The 15,282-nt window shown below is 38.2% G+C and overlaps 1 protein-coding gene across 1 annotated transcript; it reads right to left on the minus strand.

The window, feature by feature from the left end:
- Nucleotides 1–189: 189 nt before the first annotated feature.
- Nucleotides 190–13,318, minus strand: LOC143282946 (histone deacetylase 8-like). Its single transcript, XM_076588854.1, has 11 exons — nucleotides 12,392–13,318; nucleotides 11,850–11,902; nucleotides 11,186–11,325; nucleotides 10,406–10,547; nucleotides 8,685–8,797; nucleotides 7,977–8,054; nucleotides 6,563–6,671; nucleotides 5,487–5,659; nucleotides 4,330–4,424; nucleotides 3,073–3,178; nucleotides 190–1,307 (listed from the first exon to the last, which is right to left on the minus strand). The coding sequence occupies exons 1-11, from the start codon at nucleotides 12,980–12,982 to the stop codon at nucleotides 1,273–1,275; spliced, it is 1,635 nt and encodes a 544-aa protein (XP_076444969.1). The 5' UTR covers nucleotides 12,983–13,318; the 3' UTR covers nucleotides 190–1,272.
- Nucleotides 13,319–15,282: the final 1,964 nt, after the last annotated feature.

A 15,282-nucleotide genomic window follows, 5' to 3' on the forward strand; every position in this document is an offset into this window, starting at 1 on the left:
AAATGTCATCTACTACCTCATTTACAAAGATATATCCTTGAAATTTTGATGATGATTGCTCATTCATTGTACTTTAAGTGGGTGATAAAGTTATTATAATTCCATAGTATATATATTCACTGTTACTTTACTCCTGGTGTGCTATACAGATGTGGACTTACCAGTCTGGGCACAAAACTTACATCACTCTTACTGTCATTCTTTCCATAGTATATATATTCACTGTTACTTTACTCCTGGTGTGCTATACAGATGTAGACTTACAGTCTGGGCACAAAACTTGCAACATCACTCTTACTGTCATTCTGTCACGAAGTGTGTTGCGACTGTTGTCATCCACCAAATCGGTACCTGAATCACCACCCTTACCACTACAAGGTTTTCTTCCCCCTGTCGATATCTTTCATTATTTGCTGAGCCACTTTCAAGCCTGTAAACCTTTGAAAAATGAGCTGTGACTGATTTTTGCAAGACAACACAATTTTTACCAATGTGTCTGCTAGTGACTTTGGAATTTCCCACTGCCTATGAATCATACAGTATATATACAAGTCCAAAGAATGTAAACAATCTCCAAAATTCTAGAAGACAGAGAGAAACAAAGCAGGCCATTTCCCTTTAATTAACTATCAACCGTGAAGTGCTGATGAAACTTGGCAGTGAGAGTTACGTCCTTTAGTCAGTAGGTGTACAACAGTACAACAAAAGGGACACAAGTCTCATGTCCCAAAGCAGACAACAGGTTGAGTGTGATTTTATGTGTACAATACATGATGATGGCATGCATGTGTGTCCTTGTTTGTACCTAGCAGACATGTTAGTGTAAGCTCTGTTGTTGTTTTTTCAAGCCGGTAATGCTTAACACTGCCAATGACACACATATGGATAAACCAAAGGTACAGAGATATTTCCATAAATAATAAAATACAGTAGCATCTCGAAAAGTTTTCTATTTATAAAATCTGTCAGTATGCTCCCCTAATGTAACAAATGATTCTTCTGTATAACAGTAAACCTGTACCATATTTTATCTTTCTTTCAGAAACGTGAAAGCTTTATGTAGCTTGTATAATTTTCTTTAATCATGCACAAACTTTCAATTAGGAACATTTCACAATGCATCATAATTATAAAAACCAATCTTCATCACTGAATGATTTGCTAAAACTCCACACATGGTGTATGCATTTATACAATCATAAGATTACACACAGAGTAAAAATTGAGGAAATGGCAAATAGCTTCTGCTTGCTTCTGGCAGTGATGTTTTTTTTAAACCAGCTTGCCCTTGATGTTTTGCAGGTTTTCTGAAACACAACAAACACCATGTATGAACTGATGTAATGCTCACATTTGTCACACAAATTCATTACACAGATGGAGAAGAATTTCTAAGGTTGCATCTGGTTAGAGAATGTGTCTTTCTGTCTCACAAATGTTTAAGAAAATATATAAATAAGGCATTATCCAAATATCCTGTTCATACAAATAAGATGGACCAACACTATCACATACTTGTCCTTATGTAATGATAAATAATAACAGTTGTAAATCACTACAAATCAACCAAACCTCTCTCATGTACACATCTTCCTTTCTCTTTCTTCACCCCATTTCTCCTAACAACATACTCACCAGTTGCAGACAAGTCACAGAGATAATAATTATAATAATAATGGATATGAGATAATAATTATAATAATAATGGATACTGATAAAATAAACTATCCAGAAATCTGCACTAGGTGCTTTACAAAACACAAAATACATGGATTTTACATAATATATTACACCAATGTTATGTATACACACTAAAATGTGACTAGCAAACTACACACACACAATGCATATATACATTTAAACATACAACCAAACATACATATATACACACCAGCCCCCCTCAACATACACACATACATACACATGCAAAACACCCACACATGCACAAATGTGCATCTGCATGTGCACGCACACACTTGCACACAAAAACATGAATATACACAAAACTATGCACACACACACATTCGTACACATTTATGCTTATGTGTACACATACATATATGTGCATTCATACGAGTCATAGTTCAGCACACCACACGCACACGAGTAAACACCATTCGGATGGACCTGCCACTACAAAACTTATCAGTGAGGATAGAGGAGAGTTTTAAGGCCAGATTTGAAAGAGCTGAGGGAGACAGAATGTCAGGTTATGTGGGAGTCTGTTTCATGTCTTTTGTAGATTGAAAAGAAAATGGTCAGTGTCCATAGGTCTTGTTTCTAACCATGAGGTATCCAGAGAAGTTGAGTATCAGAGGAAGAGCAGAGTTGGCGAAATAGTATTGATATGGAGCAGTTCAGAAAGATAATTTGAGCCAGACCCAGTGACTGCAGAGTAAGTCATATTGGACAGTTGATGGCTAAAGAATCACAGTGACAGATGTCTGACGCTTAAGAAGCTTTTCAGATAATAATGATAGAGCCCTTTGGAGAATGTATGACAAAGAACACACCAAAAAAAACGAGGCATGTATTCAGTTGGTAACCTGATATTGTAGATGATGAATGAAAACAAAGAATATGTGCAAATTCTGACAATATGAATGATATTTGAAGTGTTTATAATGAACAAGGAGGAATGTGTCTACTAAATCATGCCATGCCCACCCACACACCTTGCCCACTCTATCCATGAAACACACAGTGCTTGTACGAATGCATACATGCACAGGTATGCCTTTGCTCCGAGTATGCTGATTAAGATCTTAGTACTTAAAAAAGGACCAAAAAAACCCCAACCTTTAATTTCCTGGAATGCACTCAATACTTAACAGTGAAACGTTTAATATTTATTTTTCAAAAGCTCTCAGTCAAACCATATCTGATACACACACACACACACACACACACAATTAAATGTAGATAGATAAATACAGATAGAAAGATAGATAACAAACATACGAACACGCACACACACACACACACACACACGCACAATTGGGAGTTGGTGTCCTAAGACTAATGGACAACCAGTGCTACATTCCTACAACAGAACCATTCACATTTTCTGACCAGTAATGATGCTACAAATCTTGACCAGGTCCTTCAAACTGTTGTCATCCTTCCTATTGCCTGCTTGGACAGTCAGCTCATAGTCTGGGCCGTATTCTGTGAAGTGCTGCACACACCCACAACCAACAACTGCTTTACGATTCTATATAAGATGCAAGATAACCACTGTATAAATCATAGTAATGGCTGCGGCATAGCAAATAGTAAAAAGCCATACACTGCTCTGGATCACTTTCAACATTCTAACAAAGTAAATTTTGATCTTTCAGTTTCACACAATTAAAGTAATGCTGATCATGTGCACATTTTTTGGATGGCATATATCAAAGTTTAAGGCAAACGCACACGCACACAAACTCTATTTCCCTTCTTCCACTCTGAAAATATTTCTGCCCTTCCACAGAATAACTTGACTTTTCAAGTCACTGCATTTGGGATATTCCATAATAAAACAGACGTTTTTTCTCCTACTGTACTGCTGAGTCAAACTCAACAAAATGTTCTTTGAATTTATTCCAACAGCACATGGTTGTTGCAATGGAATTTAATCAGTAGGTATAAATAATGCTTTGATCGAAGAAGATTAAACAGCAGGAGGAGAGGATTGGGCCCCCTCTTCCAATGCCAAGCCCTAGACAGTGGAAATGAATTCACTGCCACTGTGAATGAGAAAAGGCAAAGGGACCTTTAACCTTTTCATATATGATGCTTTTTCCTCATTGATATGCATGTACTCGCACATAATTTACATCCCACATGTACCAATGTGCTTCCATACATGCATGCAACAAAAAAAGCGTGAACTTGTGTGCATGTATGCACAAGCACACAAACCCCAAAGTGTAGCCAGGTTGGCTACAATCTTCCGGTAAATCAGTCACAAGTGATTAACCTCCCCTTAATCTTCAGGTACATCAGTCACAAATGATTTACAGGGAGCATTATTTCTCATCATTTAAAAAAAAAATTATGAACAATTCCTAATATATGGGATAATAGTTTTTATGTTATCAAATTTCAGTAAGATTACATTTAAAAAAAAATTATAATGAGATTATACCTTTCTACTTATAATATCATTAGGTCAGTAAGCCTATAATTCCTTTAAATCAATATTTATATGAAGAAATTTTTGTGCGATCTTCGAAATCTACTCAGTTGTACAAAATACCTTCTACCTGTCTCCACCTAGACATGAGCCTTACCTGACACATGACCTTACCACACCATCACAAAAGAAAAGCACAGGGCTTTCACCTTGTGGTCAGGAACATCCTGTGGCAGCTTTCTCCCCACCGTCAGAGCAGTGAGAGAGGCCCAGCATCGTGCTGTGTTGGCATGGTGATAGCCCCCTGTCAAGAGCAAAAAGGCAGTAGTGAGACATGTTGCAGGCCTGTCTTTCTCTGTACCAGCAGCTTTTTGTCACATCTGTCATGTAATGAAGACAACACTTTGGGTTATAAATATCCTCCTCTTCCGCATCACACAAAATGAACTTCCATTAAATCAATCAAGCAATAATGTGATACTTTGTATTATTAATCCTTTCAGTGCGAAGCTTATTTTATGCTCAGGGACAAGCATTTGCCAAGGGATTTTTTTGGTCATGGAAAGTAATAATGAAATGAAAAAAAAAAAGAAAAAAAAAGGGCATGCAAACAAAGAAATTTCATGTAACCTATATTTTTTCTGGAAGGAAACTGAACATGCTTTCCAATTATGATAATTTCACATGAATTTAATGATATCCAAAAGGAAAATTCTTAGAATTACACGGACAGAAGTTGCTATCATGGGGCACTTTTCTGTACACAAAAAAGGGATGCAAATTTCCATCCTGGGGCACTCAAGAGGATAATGTAATTCTCTTCCTCATTCATTAGTGTGCATGTAATGTTTAAACCATCAATATTGTTTCCTGATAATGTGTCACAACTTTAACATTCACATAAATCACAAATAATGCTTGCGTATCTGAATCAATTGTTCAGTTTTCAGAAGCAAATCAATGGACAGAAATATATGTAAAAGATACAGATAACTGACAGAGACAAGTGGAGATAACAGAAAGAAAAAGACAAGGGGCAGAATGGGTGTGGAAAGAGGTTGAGGGACAGAGCGAAGTGAAATTTGCTGACAAATTCTGAGTGAAAATCTAACCCACTTGCAACAATGATTCGAAAAAGCGCTGAGCAATTTTCAGAGAGAAAACACATTTACAGCTACACACACCCATGAAAATGAAGTACTGCTGCCTAAACGCCATACATGCAAAAACCCTTTTGTAGTTATACAAGTGAACATGGGAGCTGGCAGTCCATGAATGGTAACCACCATCAGCCCCACAACTTTACAAAATAAAGCCTGCATAACATCATTACATGCAGTAAGAATAAACGTAAAGATGTTCCCACCTCCTCCTAACAGCAGCAATGGCAGTTCCCACAGCATCAAGAAGTAAAGGCAATGGCGGAAGGCTGTCAGGGTCAGGTTGAACGATGACATGGGGTCCTCTGCCAGTCCGTCCGCACCACACTGACACACTACCACTTCAGGGTCATAGGTCTCTCGCACAGCGGTCATCACACTGTTGTTAAAGTCATTTGACAGTAAATTAGCAAAAATGAAAAATATGAAGCACTTAAAATATAACAAATGAGCAAATCAAGCAAAAGAGAGAGAGAGAGACAGAGACAGAGACAGAGAGACAGAAAGAGAAAGATGTATTTCTTAAACCAAATGAAGCAAGCAGTCTATTCTTTTTCATGTCAGTGAAATGGTGTTGACTGAATACATAACAGACAGTCATATCATGCAGACAGACAAATAATAAAATCTGCACTCACCATTTACACAAAAGCATAAAAAATATTTAGGTCACAAAAAAATATTTAGGTAATAATTTCCTAGAGGAAAACCAAGCAACCTCTGGAGTTGCCATTCAATGACTGTGTTGTTCCTTTTGATTAGACTTCAGTTTGATATTTTTTGTACCCTATTCTGTGTTAATGTTTTACACAAACCTGCCGTTGTCTTTCAAGGCCTGGTCAGCGTGTTGGGTATATGTGAAGGTCAAGTCTGCTGCCTAAAAAAAAAAAAAAAAAAAAAAAAAAAAAAAAATGCAGCAGATGTGTCACGTACATGGATCAGATCACACACCCTTTGACACCTCCTTGAAACTGAAACTACCGAATCAAACTATTTCCTTCCATATAACCTTTTTCACTGCTTAACCTAAACTGGCCACAAAGACTCTTAATACGGAACTGATAGCTGGTCTAATTCACTGTATGTCAACAGTAACAGATTTTGATAAAGAATCTTTCTTTTATCTTTTCTTGTGTTCTGCAGACTAATGAAATATCTTCACATTTCTGTTTTCTCAATGGAAATGTCGGTTTCCTTTAGTCAGAAAAAACAAAATCAATCTTGCGAGGAAAACAATGCTCATACTATGTGGCCATTAGACGAGGACTAGGAATAACCCTACCGCTTGAAGACAGCGAAGAACTCCTTGTCAGACAGCCCGTCCTTCATTGGCACGTTGACACAGTAGTACTTGCCTCCCCTGGATCCCACATCAAGGATGCTTCCAGAGCCTGAACAATCATCTTCAGATTTTAGTATCATCCTGTGAAATGACTGGGTGCCTGATAACTGTCTGAACAACACCAAAGGCTGGGGTGCATGTGAGGTGATTCTATATCATTATAATATATTTATGTATTGTGTTCTGTATTATAACAAAGTTAACATGCCACTTTTGACAGCATTCACGTTCAGTATTTTAACAGTCAAAACTGCTTATGCAAGCTCAGCATGAACGGGATTTTTCTTCTCCTCTCTTGTTATTGCATTTATCAGGGTTCAGAAATGGCAAGATTTCATTCTGCATCATGTTATAGGATTTTTCTTCTCCTCTCCTGTAACTGTACTTGTCAGAGTTCAGAAATGGCAAGATTTTATTTTGCATTATGTAATAGGAATTTTCTTTTCCTAACCTGTTATTGTACTTATTGGAATTGAGAAATCTGAAATGGCAAGGTTTTGTGTTACTATAGACACCAGGTCTGTGATCTTTTGCATGTCTTTGTGTGTGAAGATATCAATATCAAAGTGCATTGAAAACAACACAAAAAATATGGAAAAATAACTGATCCAAAAGAATGAAGATATATTTTCACACATACATACACTCCTCTCTCTCTCTCTCTCTCTATATATATATATATATACACATATACATACACACTTGCTGGTTTCTTTTCATCACTTCACTTACATATCACTTACTTGGAACTATCACCATTACTAATACTTACTTGGAACAATCATCATTATTATTCATAATATATCTAGGCTGAAAATGCAGTTAATATTGATCCCATAGATTCCGAGGGAAAAAAGGAAAAGAAAATTGGGCAAAAATAGTCACATTTGTGCATATAAACCTAGGACATGCCTCTAACATTGACAATTCCATCTTTTTTTTTCCAAAGGGTTAAAAAAAACACACACACAAAAAACCACCTAAACACAAACATGTATACATGATACATCAGTATACATATATAACTGGCTTTCAAAAGAGAGAAAAAAAAGCCTTCAACTCCAAGGTGCAAAAAAGGAATATTCAAACAATATGCCCAGTTATCAAGTCCAGAAAATGCCCAAACAAAATATTCAAGTGTCTCTGGAAAAAAATATTTGTCAATGGACCAGCAAGGCAGAAAACAAGAAAAACAACATAAAGAGTAGGAAAAAAACCTGAATCAAAGAGCGATGGGGATGAGAACATTTCCGGCACAGAATTAACAGAAGGTGGAGATATTACTGTTAATATGCTATAACTGAAAGGACCCCCTCTCCACCTCACCCTCCGGCATCCCACAGGAGTCACTTACCAGGAAAAAATCCTGTGTCATACTTATGGAAAGAGACAGTCAGAACATGTGGCGTGGTGCTGAATGCATTTTCCACACCTGAAAGAAAAGTTGCACGTAATTCAGTTTTAATGAACTGATGAGTAAAAATTCATAAGAACAAGACACAGAGAGACCGACAGAGAAAAAGGGTGCACATATATATGAGAGAGAGAGAATATATGACAGACTATGAGTGTGTGTATATGTGTGTGAACACATGTGAGCATGTATGACTATCAGTATCTGTGTGTAGGTTTCACCATGTTTGCCTGATATGATTGTTGGTTGTTTTTCAAATGAACACTTCTATGAGGTTATGTCTGAGTGTACTATATATTACTTCATGCCACAGATAATGTCCCTTAAAGTGTGTTGTGTATATTCAACATGAGTAAACTAGTCTGTGTGCGTATGTGTTGTGTGTCCACATGATAATGTCTGTATATGTACTTTATCTATCTATCTGTCTAAGAAAGACAGACAGATTGATATACACATATAGATAGACAGATAGATGTAGATAGTGTGTGTGTGTGTGTGTGTGTGTGTGTGTGTTTAATATCAAGATGTATTAGATTTCATTAAAAATAAAGCACAATGAAATAATACAACAGAATATAAACATACGGACACATATTACACAGACACACACGCACACATGCCTACTGACGGTACACAAGAGCACACCATCTCCATGATGCAGATCCAGATCCACATACAGCACCCTGGAGAACTTGTCACGCAGGGTCAGGATGCCCAACACGATGTCATTGATGTAGCAAAATCCAGAGGCCTCACTCCTGTTCACGTCACAAATATATTTATAAAACAATGTATTTTTTCTGTATTCTTTGCATTGTGTTTCATTATAATATACTGTATAGTACTGCTCTGTTTTGTAGTGTATAGCACTGTATACACTGTAACATATCAAACTGTTGCTTTTTGTTGTACTATATTTTGTTGCACTTTTTCCTGACACAAAAGGTTTCTCCAAGCAGATCTGGATTGACCCTCTCCACCGGTTGTGCGACACTACCGCGAGCGACATTACCGCGAGTAACACTACCGCGTGCAACACTAACGCGAGTGTAACCCTACCGCGAGTATCACTTCCGCGAGTAACACTTCCGCGCGTGCACCGTTGTCGCACGTTTAACACTACCGCGTGTAAGACTACTGCGTGTAACACTTCCGCGCGTGCAGCATTGTCGCGCACTTTGTTTCAAACAGGTGCTGGTCACTACCGCAAAGAGAGAGTGGAAGTTCACTCAAGTGAGTTTGAGCGGCCACAAGAGAGAGTGGAAGTTCTTTTGGTTAGCACAAGAAGCGTTGAGTTAGTGTTCAAGGACAGTGTTCTTCTGTCGAACACGCACTTTGCTTCAAATGTTGGCCATGGAGGTAATAAAGTCTCGTTACTCCAATGACAAGATCCTCTACAACTGGTATATTTACCGTCGAGACCGTATAAATAAAACAACGGTCAACTGGCGCGCTTTTTATTCAGTATTGCTTTTGGTACAAATATACTAGACACTTGATAAGGAGAGAGTGAAAGAGAGGGAGACAAAACGTGCGACAATGCTGCACGCGCGGAAGTGTTACTCGCGGAAGTGTTACTCGCGGTAGGGTTACACTCGCGTTACTGTTGCACACGCGGAAATGTTACTCGCGGAAATGTCACTCGCGGTAGGGTTACACTCGCGTTAGTGTTACACGCGGCAGTGTTACACGCGGTAGTGACGCTCGCGGTAGTGACCCGCACCCCTCTCCACCACCCACTCCAGAGCTAGAAGACAATAAAAGAAAAATCCTGGCCAGTGCAAGACTTGAACCTGGGACCTTGTTTATCCTATTCTTACATAGCCTGATTAGACCAACCACCATGACAAACCGTTCCCTCCTGTTTTGCTCTTTCTGTATTACCGGTACCTTTGTTAACTGCCTATTTCCATGCCCTCATATTCCATTACTACTCATCCGTAACCAAGCTCAATCTGTTACAGAATATATGCCTGCTTTTCAGAGGGAAATGTCAATGTAGGTGTTGCCATAACGCCAGCTGCAAGAGAAGATCCTGAATTGCTACGGATTCATTTCAATGGTCTTTTCTGGTAATACAGGTACAGAAAAAAAAATCCAATTTCTGACTTAAAGAATATTAGGGAATAAAAGCTCAAATTTGTGACCAATAAAAAGAAAATCTTATCATTAATGTTCACTGTATTCCTTTTTTTTTTCTTTCTTTGTTTTTTTCCCCCCTTTCTTTTCCATCTACTATGAATTGTTATAATGCATTCATATACAAAATAAAACGGTGGTCGATCCAAGAAAGTCCAGGGGGGGGGCAGGGGGGGAGGGGGGGGAATCACAATCATCAAAAATAGTCTGTACACCCAGTGACCCACCTTTGAGCGTGATGCCAGCCCCCACACCAGTTGATAGCAATGTGACACTGTTTGTCACACAAAGCTTTGGCTGCTGTAACTGTCGCACCTGCTACTAAGGCTGCACACTCGTACACATTCTCTTGGACTGGGCAGTCATAGGCTGCACAGAAGTTTGGGTGTTTTTTTTTTGTGTTTTGAAAAATAAAAATTATAGGAGATGAAGACATTAATTCAGTGAAGAGAAATCTTTTCTTATACACTGAGCAGGATATATGTACATGTATCACTAGTATGTGTGTATGGATATCCATGTGCATGCATGAACACTGACACATACAATGATACATATAAGCTTGCAACCATAATGACAGTTTTGATAGTTTAAGAATTTGTTGGTTGCATTTTTGATTGTGTACTATTTATGATTGTGTGTTATGATGTGTGTGTGTGTGCCACTTGTGTGTGTGTGTGTGGGGGGGGGGATAATTTTTCATGTTTGGTATCTTGTGTTCAATTTTTCCTTTTTGATATTATGTATGTATTATATTGATAAACGCCTATGGCTTATTTTCATGATTAGGCGTAAATGCTCATAATAATAATAATAACAATGCAAGTATGGGTTTTAATGTAAAATTATCTGTGCACATAAACAATACCTGTGCACATGCATCAATCAAAAGCAAACAAGTATAATTATGTGTGTAAAAATTGCTTGTTATGTTTCCATGTATATCTATTTGGTACAGCTCCATAAAATAAAATAAAATAATCCAGAAAAATCTGTTTTTCCCTCACTTATTCCATACTGCTCTGCATCATCCACATCAATCTTCTCCTCATCCTCTAGATGACTGATGCGCTGCAGGAACTCTACATAGTCCTTTGAGTGGAATTTCAACACTTCCTCCTCGCTGGCTGTTTTCGGGGCAACCACACTGTGGAAATATCAAAAACAAAAGACATGGGTATAAACATTGCTGGGGGCTGTTGATACTGTCTCAAAATGAATGTAGATCTGTAATATATGCACCAATGTTCCTTTTCCTCTTTTTACATGAACAATAATTTTTTTTTTAAACTACGTTTTAAAAAGAGAATTTCATTTATAAATCAAACTACTGCACTGTAATAAGGAACTGTACATGAAGAATGCTTTTCATTCAGTTCAGGGCAACAATATAACTTATCAGTTACCTACAATTATTTTGCAATTTCATCATCACTAGTGAAAATGCTGAACAGTAGTTAATACCACTATTTATAAGCATGATACTGAGAATAGAGAAGTAGTACAGATTGTACCAATGGCATTTTTATCTTAATAAATTTCATTTTACATTATTTACATCAATATCATGAGAACAGAGAAGTAGTACAGATTGTACCAATGGCATTTTTATCTTAATAAATTTCATTTTACATTATTTACATCAATCAGATAATACAATACAATACATACTGCAGGAATGTGAGCAGTCCAAGGGATTCAATCAATGAATACACCATCCCAGCCTGTGGTAAAAATAGGTACATCACATAATCATGAAAAATGTATTTTGTAGTTGCTTTGTACTCAGTTTTAATAAGCTTTCAAAAACAAAATACAATCAGCAATAACAGGGTAAAATTCATGACTTCAAATTATGAATTATGTGTTCATTTTAGCTGTGAATAAAGCACTGTCCTAAGATCCTACATTGGTCCATATGTCCTTTTCTGACACTGACTATCAAGAACTATTTGCCACACAAATGGGAGACAGACTTTTCTGCAGAAGCCATAACATGCTGTTATTTCTAATCCTATAAAATCTCTCTGAACCTTGTTGAAAATTGTGTAAACCCTTTAATGTCCATACAATATTTCAAGACCAAATAGATTTTCATTGACAAGGGTTTAGAAGTTCATGAATAATTATAAATTGAGCAGCTCCTAATAATCACAATCCCTTTCACTATCAAACTATAATCATAACTACCAACCTAATGACTGAAAACATACCCTGTCAGGTATCCGAGGCAGTCGATTACAATGTGTGATCAGCTGGTCACTGTGGATGAATACAACTCGATGACAAGCAGATTTCTGCTGAGACTTTTCCTGTGTTTTGTTCTGATCAAGTGAGGGCACACAGCTATTAGTATTAGATTTATTACAACCACTTGGATCTGTTCCTGAAGATGCATCTTCATGTTCATCAACAGCTCTCTCATTAGTATCAGTCTCATGTGGAATGTTGCCATTCTCTAGTTTTGATTGTTCTATCTTCTCTATATCTGGAGGGCTGTGGTCCTTACGTGAAATCTGTTGGTGGAATTCTTGGCCATCTTTCACGTTTTTTGTCAGCTGGTCTGTTTTGTTCAGATGATTACCGATGTCTGAAACTGAACGTTCAAACTTCCTCAGTTTAGGTTGTTGAAATGGTTCATCATCCAATTCATCAAAATGATAATGCCTTTTGACGTTCGTCTCTCTTTGGTTTCTGACATTCTGGTTGTTATCTTTCGGGTCCTCAGATGCGTCTTCGACGTTTGTCTTTTCTAAGTAAGATTCATCGTCCTTTTTGTTTTCGCTATTTTCTGAGCTTTCCATGGTCGGATACTTTGCAGCAGTCGTGGGTGTTTTTGTTGGTTTTTGTTTTAGTTTCTTTCTTTCTTTTCCTTTCCCAAATGTGTGCTTTGGTAAGTCGCTTTGGTTCACTGTTTTCTGATCAGTAAGGACATCTGTTGATAAGAAAATTCAGTTAGGGCATCTGTTGATAAGAAAATCCTAAAATCTAACACAGTGTGCTTTTGTATTTGATTAAATTAGCACAAGGTATGGTTTCTACTGTCAATGTCAAATAATGTGTTGCATGGCTCATCACAAACCATTCCTGAGCCTGAACTAACAGCAATCAAGATGCTGTTGTCGTCGATATGGAAGACATTTCAGGAAGTTCGATTTTCGCGCGAAGAGTTATCTTCCCTTACTGGGAGGAATCTTTGAGCCACTGAGCTGATCACAGCTTTGTGTCTCAAGACAACAACCGCAGATCGAAATCTGCTCACATACACGTTCTGTCGCACTTGGCCGGCTAGGTCGGGTTCAGCTCTATGTTCCCAGGTCTGAGTGGGAGTGTGTCGATCATGGGGGTCAGCCCGATATACTCCCCCGTGTCGATACTCCCCCGTACATATGTGTCTGTGTGTGTGTGTGTGTGTTGTTGTTGTTGTTGTTGTCTTCTTCTTCTTCAGTTTTGCGTCTTTTAGTTACAAGTGTTATTTGACAAAGATAGGGGGAAAAGGCGGCTACTCAGTGGTGAGGGAAAAGTAACTGTTCATGCATGTGAATTAGTGTGTGTCAAGTCAAGATTTTATTTCATTATGGTAAATCGAATAAGCAACAATTGCTTCTTTTAAAAAAAAAATCTTTTTGTCACGTAACGTGTTATGTTTGTAAGATAATTATGTAAGATTTGTTTTTGTAAAATGGTGAAAAACCAAGAGCATTGCATGAAATGAATATACAACTTTAGTATCATTGATAAAGCAGTAATAGCTCGGGAAATGAAAACAATTGAAATAAGGAAATCCGTTAAAATTTGCTAAAGGTGGATACACCAGGATATTTTGAGTATTTTAGTTTGGTTGGGTGGCATTGTAGCGGAAAAATGTTGGCAAATATTAGTTCACAGTTAGGGCGATCTCTGCGGGGATCACACCCGATAACTCGACTCCTCTGTTCTTTGGAGGAAAATGTGTTGTCTTTCTTCCTTTTGTTGTTTGTTAAGTGTCTGCGAGTGAATAGGTCAGATGGAAGGTAGGCCAGGGGAGGGAGAGTAAGACATGGATGGGTGGGAGTGGGACAGGGAAAACATAGGGGGAGGGGGACAGTGTTAAGGAGAGTAGGGTTTGGGGGAGGGGTGGGGGGGAGATAGAGGGAGAGTATTGGCGGTGCACCTGTGTGTGCATGAGAGGTTTTGACAATGAGTGCATATGTGGAGTGATAGCCTAGAGGTAATGCGTCCGCCTAGAAAGCGAGAGAATCTGAGCGCGCTGGTTCGAATCACGGCTTAGCCGCCGATAATTTTCTCCCCCTCCACTAGACCTTGAGTGGTGGTCTGGACGCTAGTCATTCGGATGAGACGATAGACCGAGGTCCCGTGTGCAGCATGCACTTAGCGCACATAAAAGAACCCACGGCAACAAAAGGGTTGTCCCTGGCGAAATTCTGTAGAAAAATCCACTTTAATAGGAAAAACAAATAAAACTGCACACAGGAAAAAAACAACCCAAAAATGGGTGGCGCTGTAGTGTAGTGACGCACTCTCCCTGGGGGGGATTGGGAGAGTAGGACAGGGTGGAGATGGGGACTGGAGAGTAGGACGGGGGCAGGGGGGGAGATGGGGGAGGAAGAGTAGGACAGGGGAAGTGGGGGGGGGCAGAGAGTAGGAAAGGGGTGGATAGCGTATTTCGCCAGTCTGTGTTTTTGAGAGAAATAGAAAGCAGGAGAAAGTGTGATGATAGTCAGGTGCATGTATTCAAAGTTATGTAGACTAAGACTATTATAACCTATCAGAGAATGTAGAATATGTATTTCTTAGCTTTTTTTTTTTTTTTTTTTTAGAGTTTGTTTCAAAATAATGATTTGTGATTCTCTAGTAGAACATTTGTTATAAAATTATTACTTGTCATTTTCTGGTGTAAAATTTTGATTTTGATGCTGTCAGTTCAAGCTGTGTTACTTAATTCCAGGAGCTCAGGCAGAAGGGTTCAAATTGCTCAGGAACTCAGGGCTCAAAGGGTTAAACTTAAAAACAAGATCTTTGTCACATATCTTGCCTTCCAATGCAAAGCATGTTAAACCGAGTCGATACTTCCCTGAATAAAATTAAGTTGATTATTACTGTT

Source organism: Babylonia areolata, chromosome 6 (assembly GCF_041734735.1).
Source record: "Babylonia areolata isolate BAREFJ2019XMU chromosome 6, ASM4173473v1, whole genome shotgun sequence".
Taxonomy (NCBI): domain Eukaryota; kingdom Metazoa; phylum Mollusca; class Gastropoda; order Neogastropoda; family Buccinidae; genus Babylonia; species Babylonia areolata.

What these genes read in the sequence shown, in the direction of transcription:
- LOC143282946 (XM_076588854.1), bottom strand. Translation starts at nt 12,982, where the DNA reads ATGGAAAGCTCAGAAAATAGCGAAAACAAAAAGGACGATGAATCTTAC. An exon ending in TGCAGAGCAGTATGGAATAA is followed by an intron (nt 10,548 to 11,185) that starts GTGAGGGAAAAA and finishes ACTTCTGTGCAG; the next exon opens with CCTATGACTGCCCAGTCCAA. An exon ending in AGGATGTTCCTGACCACAAG is followed by an intron (nt 3,179 to 4,329) that starts GTGAAAGCCCTG and finishes GGGTGTGTGCAG; the next exon opens with CACTTCACAGAATACGGCCC.